The 9,512-nt window shown below is 37.2% G+C and overlaps 1 protein-coding gene across 3 annotated transcripts in view; it reads right to left on the reverse strand.

The window, feature by feature from the left end:
- LOC129765170 (protein ECT2) overlaps positions 1-7,735 on the reverse strand; it is a 149,566-nt gene extending 141,831 nt beyond the window's left edge. For 2 of the 3 annotated variants that reach the window (XM_055765093.1, XM_055765094.1), the window contains exon 1: positions 6,814-7,735. In XM_055765093.1, coding sequence (XP_055621068.1) covers positions 6,814-6,850 — 37 coding nt within the window. In that variant the 5' untranslated portion in view covers positions 6,851-7,735. The remainder of the gene's footprint in view (positions 1-6,813) is intronic. The other variant, XM_055765095.1, reaches the window with a different exon arrangement.
- Positions 7,736-9,512: the final 1,777 nt, after the last annotated feature.

Below are 9,512 nucleotides of genomic sequence, written 5' to 3' on the forward strand. Positions count from 1 at the left end.
TTGAGAATAATCTATTCGACACTGACTCAGTTTCAATCCGAGGCATTTTGGGACCGGAATTATGTTCATCGAAATCTTAAGCTCTAAATCAAAAATCCCAGTAGAACTATATAGGAAAGGAAGGTATAATAATCGCATGGAAAGAGGTAGCCATCTGCTTAACACGAAAAGTTAGGAAAGTGCTTCCAGGTGCATGGAACCAAGGCGCCTAGAAGAATATCCTAAGGTGGGCTGAAAGTACTCTCCAGCCATCTTGGAAGTCTACTGTGCTTTGTTTGTAAACAAAACACAACACGCTAGTGCCAAAGCTCGCTCCTGATCAGTCTGTCTCTTTCACACTTCAAGCAAATAATTCCCCTTCTGCTTTCTTCCGTACTGTTTTAATTTACCACTTCCCTAACCAACTCAGTGGGGAAACGACCTCACCTAAGGATATACTTCTAGGCACCTTACATGGAACAAGCTTTCAATAGTCATGCTTGTTTGCAGTAATATTGTTGTATTCTGGAGCAAGCCCCGCTCTTTCAATGTCATTACTTCTTTCTGCGCATCCTCGAAAATCTTAATCCCTTTAAGTACAGTGTACTTTCTTTTATTAGCTGATATTCTCGGCTGATATTCTTCACGATCCTTCCTCCTTTAATAACGGCGGTTTAATAAACAATTAACACTTTGACGTCCGCACGTTTCGTAAAAAATATTCGCTTGGCGCCTGCAGCGCTAATTCAGATTACTTGGCTTGTCGCCGCCCGTTCTTGACATTATCGGGAAATTATAAATTGTTAAGTTTTACTAATATCATCGTCAGTTTTCATAAGTTCTCAACCCTTTTCCCCTACTTTCATCAAATTTCGAATATATACATACGTAAATATTACAAAACTGTCCATATTTTCCCCCACTATATGTCCATGCGGGTAATCTTCGAAAAAATGTTCTACTTTTCGGTCTATTTTAATTTGAGTAAAAACAAAACAAAAACACGATACTAAAATGCTGTCGCCGACCACTGAGATACTATGCGCCGGCAGTCAGCCGCTAGTTTTCGTAAGTAACCATTGTGGTGTCGCCGGACGCCAAGGTGTTAACTACCGTCGTTTGATACCACTTTCGACGCCTTTTTTATATTTTTTCACTATGAGACACTGAACGTATAACATATATGTACATCATTTTATAACTTGAACTCTCTTTGATATATTTGCGAATAAATTTTTGTCTTTGTCTGTGTAGACTGAAAATCTGGTGTAGAGTGGACAGAAATATCGGGAGGAAATAAAAAAACCGATTTCTTTCCTTTTTCCAAAGATTTTGTGGACTAACACAATTTTATTGCCAAAAAAGTTTTCAAAATTGCCTTTCAATTTGCGATGCGATCATTATTTATTGAACAATAAATCATCGAAGATAAAAGGGAAATTTTTCATTCTCACAACAATATTTCTATATTGAATGGTCCTACATGAACGTAATAGGAATCAAATGAAAGCTGGTTGATGAGGCTAATTGAATTTGCTATTGTTGGCAAAAAATTGTGTCACTCCAGAAAATCTTTGAAAAAACAGAAAGAAATCGGTCGGGAAGAAATAAATCCCGATATTTTTGTCCAGTCCAGTAAAATGAAAATAGCCATCTCGAATTTTCAAAGCGAACTTGATTAAAAATGTTGATTCCCACGAAAAACAAACCTGTGCAAAATATCAGCTCAATCGGACTTCATTTACTAGTGTCGCACAGCAGTCAAAGTTTAAGTTTTTTGAAAACCGAAAAATCACCCAAGGGGGGAGTGAAGCAAATCGGGGTTTTCGAAAAAAAAATGTTGATGCTAAATGTCTTCAAATTGCAAGAAACGTCGAGATTAACTGTTATCTCGAACGAAAAATTTTCGTCAAAAATCGATTTCTAAGACAAAATAGACCAAGTGCCGGAATGTCAATTTTTGCCGAAGAGTCAAAACGAACAGTAAATCTCGATGTTTCATACAATTTGAAGACATTTGGCATCAAAAATTTTTTTTTTCCAAAACCCCGATTTCCTTTACTCCCCCTTGGGTGATTTTTCGGTTTTCAAAAAACTCAAACTTTGACTGCTTTGATATATATATATATATATATATATATATATATATATATATATATATATATATATATATATATATATATATATATATATATATATATATATATATATCACAATAAAATGATATCTTCATATCTGAAATCCCAGTTTATATCTATATAAAGTGACGGAAGTCTTTCCTGTCAACTAAACAATACAAGGTAAACTATATCAATGACAGTCACATGCGTTTGGAGTCGAAGGAAATTGCTCTTCTCGGGCCCTACATAAATTTAAAATGTATTTCTGTTAGAAAAGATTGAAAAACTACAGTTTTCGATCAAACAAGCACGGTAACAAACATTAATGAGCTTGCACATTCATCCCTCCAACGTCTTTTTATTATCAAAAATTCAATTAGAGAAGCGAATTTCGCCCCAAGCAAACGAATGTACAGTCATTTCACCACTTTACAATAAGATTAGGGTTTAGGAACGATCTGTAGTTATCCAGTTACAAAATTTCGGATAATAACTAAAGAATCGTCGAAAATAAAATCCTAAGAGAGAGAGAAAGTGAGAGAAAGAGAGAGAGAGAGAGAGAGAGAGAGAGAGAGAGAGAGACAGATAGAGACAGAGAGAGACTGAGAGAGACTGAGAGAGAGAGCCGGCCGCCGGATATCAAACTATCCGGCCTCGAAGCTTACCGAATATCCGGTATCCGGTATTTCATCACTAGATATAACCGCAAGGTTAACGTGAGACTAACGTTGGTAATCTTTTGTTCTCCCAACTTGCGTGTATTTACAATGCCAATCTCCCCAGGCACATTGGTTTTGATGGCTGTTTTATGGAACATACTTCGACGGGAACAAAAATCTCACCCCCACTTGCATGTATTAACAAAGCGGATTCCCCCAGGTACATTGAATTTGAAGTCTGTGTTGGGGAAACCGTAAATCGTACCAACCAATACGTGGAAGGTAGTTATTCAATTTTTATTCAACATTTTATTCATTGTGATAGATGCGTAGAAACATTACATGTTTAGGTTTTCATTTTAGCCCCCATAAAGTTCGGTTAGACGTAGTCCCACGTCAAAAACATATGTTCAGATCATTCGTTGTTATAAATAAAATGAATTTTTTCAACAACTTCGAAAAAAAAATAATCCTCATGTTCTACAATGATAGTTGTTAGTCCAATTGGATTTCACGTTTGCAGAATTAAGCTACGTATTTCGTTGGTGTGAAGCGAAAATGGCAATGGATTCTCGGGTGGAATAACACGCTATGGAAATGAAAATTTACTTTTCTGTATCAGACATGTATTCCATGCAACGGAAAAACATTTTATTTACAAATGAATCAAAAATCTTGAGCGAAAAAAGTGTCTGGAAATAAAGGTATGTTATAATCACTAGTTTTGATGGAAGTACCAAGAAATTCTCTGGAGTTTCCAGGAATAACTATGTCATTGTTGAAATTCGACTATATGCGTAGAAGGATTTTTTTCATCAAAAACAATCGTCTATCACCTTATGAGGGATTCTGGATAAATTTTTTTTTTCACGTAAGAAAGGTGTTCTCTGACTTTGAGAGGATGAAAAAAAAATTAAATTCTTCTTTCAAATTCGAAAAACGAAAAGTACATGTATAAAACACAAATGAAATAAATATTTTTTTGACTCTATTATATACAGTGAAAAGAAATCGGAGCCTGGCAACAAATTATGCAACAAAATTGTACACATTGACCCAAATCGGACAATCCGTACCATCTTGAATAATGAATTTCACGCAAAAAATGTATTTCTTCTTCACCAATCTAGTAAAAGCTATAGGCTCTTTAAAATATTAGAACTATGGACTCAAATACAATAGAATCCGTTTATTATGACTCCATTTATATTGACACACCGCTTATTATACCTTAATTACACAACGAAATTTAGTTTCATTTAAAATTCTTTGTAAAAAAGTCGGATACAATCACTTCCTTCACAGCGACATGTCGCTTGTTATGACCCATTTTTAATAAATTATGTCCGGTTATAATTACAGGGGAACTTCGATATAACGTACCCTCATTATAATGTACCCTCGATATAACGTACACATTTTCAAAGTGTATAGGATTTTTTAAATATTTTTTTTCTGAAAGAATAATAAATTATCTGTATTCTGATACTAAAACCTGTTTTGTACCTTCAATTAATCCCGAAATACAACTGGGTTTCTGATTCCGGATACTAAACGAATCAAACTTTATTCAACAGTACGAAGGGAAACATCATAAGAAAGGCTGGCTTCGTCTTCTAGTTGAATTTATTCATTAACCTTAACTAAACACCAACACAATAAAGTAATATAAGCTAGGTTGCTGAGTACTTTATTATGCTTCGATATAACGTACAATTATGGGGGTCTCCGTAGCCACATTGGTTGCGCGTTCGCTTAGTAAGGGATCGATCGTGAGTTCAAAACTCAGGGCCCTCATTGACCATCTTTGTGTTGTTACAGAATAGCTACGTCCACGCAACAATCATCAGCGATGGAGATCGATCCACGGTCGAAATAAGATCGATTCCTCCATACAACTGCTCTGCTCTGCCAGACACATCGGGCTACTGTTCTATAAATAACTCAACAATGATCAATAAACTGTCTCCGCTGTCCGGTGGTCCAACTGGATAATGGAAGAACAGAAAGAATAACTCTTACGCCTAAATGGCTACTGTGTGAATGTACCATGTGTAATGGTATAGAAGGAATACTGGCGAATGGCAACTGTGTAATGTGCTAATTATAGATATGATAACCATGTGACATGTACACGATTAAAATTCGGCTCTGTTACAGCTAAAAAGCTAATGAGCCTTAAAATCAATAAATGGGATAAAAAAAACGTACAATTCGATACAACGTACAACTTTGATGGTGAAATGTACGTTATATCGAAGTTACCCTATACCATCATTTTTCCTCAATATAAACGAACTCCACTGTATAAGGCTTCCTTGTGAGTATTGGAGATACAATGAAAATTTTCGTTGGGAGGAGCATCCGGATCACTTTCATCTGGATTTCTTTCGATTGCTCATTCCCGACAAAGATAAACCGGATGCACTCAAAAAGATGGGTACTAGGGGCAGTTTTTGAAAGGGAAATAGTGTATCACGAATTCTTGAAGGACGTTTATACTATATTATCCCCAAAGATTCGGCGAGAGCCTGGTTTAATTGGTAGTGATTCAAATGATTTAAACGTTGATAGTTGATTTTCAATCATTCCGCTTCAATGTGCATCTCTATCGTGTTCGTCTTGCTCCTAACAATTTATATGTTCGAGATATAGATTGGTCAATATCATCGTTTGGAACAATGGTTCGAAAAATTCGATGGTGCGATCGTTTCATGGTGGTTATACCATCTACCAGAGCTGCAGCAACACACACGAGCTGGGTACAGCTTTTACCGTGATCGAGGAGATGCAAAAACGGGTGCTGTTGAAACCGAACCATACTCCCATTATCTTACGAAGAAGCCTTTGATTTCACTGAAGAATCAGAAGAGGTTCAATGTTTAATTTATTCAAAATAGATGGATTTTCCGTGTACGTCAACCAATCCGGTAGACCTTTGGATCATTGTCACTGCTAAAAGACTACCAAACACGGCACTCCAATAGTCTTGGGATGTTTAACGGCAAACGCCATTGATCCAATATATCGAATCAAAGAGACTATGGAGTATTACGTGTATAATAAATACCTTAAAGATGATCATCTTATTGCCTTATGCCCAGTGAAATATGCCGATTAGATTTTTTTCAACAAATCATATTAAACGGTATTGGAATGGCTACATCAATCGCCGGATTTTAACAAGATCGAGAACTTGTGGGAAATCATGGATCGCAGATCAGATAGTGAAGATTTTCGTAAAATCTTCTTATCAGATCGAAAATAATTTCTTTGTTCTTGATGACTTCATCAATTTGTGTATTTTCTGAATGTTATGCACTTACTCATAAACTGTTTGTCAGTGTCTAGATATTTGCATCGTTGATATAATTGACTGATCAATATCAACTAATACACACATTAAAATTTCGCATGCTTGGTTTGTGTTTCCTTGGCCGGAATCTCTTGTAACTTGTTAAAAAGACCTATCTAACACAGATGGATAAAAACACTTTTATCGCTCTAATAAGGTATTGATGAGCTTGTTTTAGTCCTCCAAAATAGTGCAAAATTTGTCTCCATGGACGTGATTTTTGAGAGAGATCGTCAATCGATTGAAGCAGATAGATCCTATTAAATAATTACGCGAGGAATGTTTGTTATCTTTGTTTTGATTTTCATCATCTTCAGTGAGGCAACGTTTTCATAGTGCCTATAAACCCATGACAATGACAATATCATCTAATTCCATAGATCAGTGTAACAATAACATCCACAGTGAAGCAGAAGCCATGATCAAATCCCAACAATGTATTTAATGCAATTCAAGAACCACGTTTATCCAGACTCGATTCTATCGAGAACAAGCTGATCTACGCAGTGACTGGCACCTAGAACTAAATGACCTTCTGAGTCATATCGCGAAGCAAATTTAAATGTCACAATTTCTACACGTGACACCATCAAACAATGAGTATATAGTATACGGAGTGTTCATAAAACGATAAATCATAAATTATAGACTTTTTTACTGCTTGCTAGAATGGTAGAATAATGTCATCTCAAAGACATACCTTCAGGCTTGCTTTTTTCACTGACGGGTTGATCCATCCTTGCCCTGCAAATCTTATTCCCAATTGGTTCGAGCTGGACCTACAGTCAAAGTGGTTATTTTTATATCCTCCTGTTGCTCTCAGCGAACTGACGCTCCCTCAACAGGTTTGTCACTTCCGCGAATTTCGCAGCAACCGTTCTAGCCGTTTGTGTGCACTGCAATTTTCACTTCCTGGTTCGGCTTCTGCGTGCACTATTTCACTCATAATACTTCACTTTCACAGATTCACTCCCCCTGAGCAACTATATTCCTTATCCGAGATATTTCGATGAAATATTTTAAGTAAACATCATCCTTATCCTCCTCGCGTGCACACTCCGAACGAAGGAATTTCTGGCGAAACCGGTGTCACACTAACACACTAACAATTCGACCGGTAAACACACCCGAAAAAGGAAGACTGCCTCGAAAGATCAAAACTTCAGAACTTATCTTCTTCCTCTTGCAATATTCTCTCAGCTTGACCCGGCGCGCATACACAATCTCGATAGACGCAGGCAGCAAAAACTCCGAACGAAGAATATGCACACCGAGCAGCCCAACACAACACAACACACACGTCAGGTAACGAACTTTTTCACTGCGTTTTCTCTTCTAGCGGCGGGCTGCTTCGATTCGAGTCAGCCCTGCGTCGAATGCTTTAATGTTGGACCGATTTTCGGTATGAAATACAGCATTCTTCCACACGAAATCACACGCGATAACTCATTCGAGAGCACGACAAACGAAAACGATGGCGAACTCCGCGAAATATGTTGATTCTGGGCGTTAAAAGTCGCGCGAAACATGAAACGTTCTTAAAGTTCGCCACTAGCCATTCGGATTATCTTTTTTTGCGGTGCGCGGTTCTCCGACACCGAACGTTACAAATTGAATGATGATCGTGGAGCCAAGCGGTGGACAGAAAAAGAAGCTACCAGAATAACACACCGTTGGAGGGAAAGAGAGCGGTACAAATTTGAAAATCCGTCAAAACAGCTGAGAGTGTGTGCGTGAACGAATCCGCGTTGACGGCATTGAGCTTCGTATTACGAAATGGGGGAGTAGGCATGATAATATGGGTTTGCAGAAGAAATGAACACGCTTTTAACATCAAAAGTATGAATGAAAATTAGTTTTTCCAAATCAATTTAGTACTCTATGTAAATGAAAATCACTTTTGCTTGCAAGTAGTGAAAACATATCACACAAAAACTGTGTCTAAAGATAATGTTATATTATAATGGTAAGTTTTGGTGAGAATATCTGAAAATTCATAGAAAATAATTTAAACTGAGGTCAGAACAACGTATTTCTAGTAGGCAAATAACGCAAAGAAAAAAAATTCATACAAATTTTAACAAATTAAAACTGTCTTAGAACCGACTAATCTGATAGAGAATAGTTGGCCTCATGCAAACTAATGTCGTATCTAGATGTCGACACCATTTCGCCGTCAACGCGAATGGAGGGAGCAAGACGGATCTATGGTACTAGGTGAGGCCGTTTCGTCACTTAGTTTGTTAGGGGAGCGGTATATGAAAACAGTACGGAAGAAAGCAGAAGGGGAATTATTTGCTTGAAGCGTGAAAGAGACAGACTGATCATGAGCGAGCTTGGGCACAGGCGTATTGTGCTTTGTTTACCAACAAAACACAGTAGACTCCCAAGATGGCTGAAGAGTGATTTTAGCAAGTTGGCCCACCTTAGGAAATACTTCTAGGCGCCTTGGGAGGGAGAATGGATGGATCGGGCGCATTTTAACTGACATATGCTTGCTTGCCGAGTGCGTTCAATGCGCTTATTGTGTAACGCATCAAACAAGACACTGGAATTCAAAGGTGGTCCTATTTTGTGTGGGTTGAAATCACTTACAAATATCAACGAAAATTATCCAGAAAAAATACACTTGTCATTGCAGGCCGATATAATTTAAAGATGCCTACTAACATCGAATACCCTAATAATTAATTGCAAATCTTGTTTTAGGTTTCAATTATAATCAAAATATTGCATGATAAATGTACAGAACGAGACAATAGCTATTGGTTAGAACAACTGCGATTTTTCAATATTATTGTTTTTAAAATAGTGATGATTTATACAGGTTTTTATTTATTATTTACTCATTAGTATGATAATTTACTGCAATGAGTAGCCATAATCTACTTCGATGGTACTTTGCTTCTACAAGAACTTCACCGTCTTACTTGCGTCAATTTGAAAATTTGATCATTTTGAGATTTCTACGCATACGTCTTGAATGTAATAGTACGTTGCAAAAGTGTTTTCCTCATCTGTGTTTATGCTCGTTATTCCCTAACGACTCGATGCAAATAAGTGAATGCATACAAAAATCAATCAAAAGGGCGAGCGAAAACAGAACGTTTATCGTTAGAGGTGAAAAGTTAAAAGTCTGACATGCTTGCCGCTTCTGAACCATGGGTTCTGATTGAACCTCTGAGAACATTAAAGGTGCCGGTTTAGCTACTATCAGCCCTCAGTTAGCATCAAGTCCGCCTGACACGACACTATCTTATCCTCTCATCTGAAACACGAGTTGTACTGAAACCATTGTTAATGTGGGTGATAATTATTCTCGCAAGGACAAGGTAACTGTCTACCAGCCATTATCAGAACCTTAAATAGCCTTTAAGCGACTAGACAACAATACTTTCG

This window comes from Toxorhynchites rutilus, chromosome 2 (genome assembly GCF_029784135.1).
Source record: "Toxorhynchites rutilus septentrionalis strain SRP chromosome 2, ASM2978413v1, whole genome shotgun sequence".
Lineage (NCBI taxonomy): Eukaryota > Metazoa > Arthropoda > Insecta > Diptera > Culicidae > Toxorhynchites > Toxorhynchites rutilus.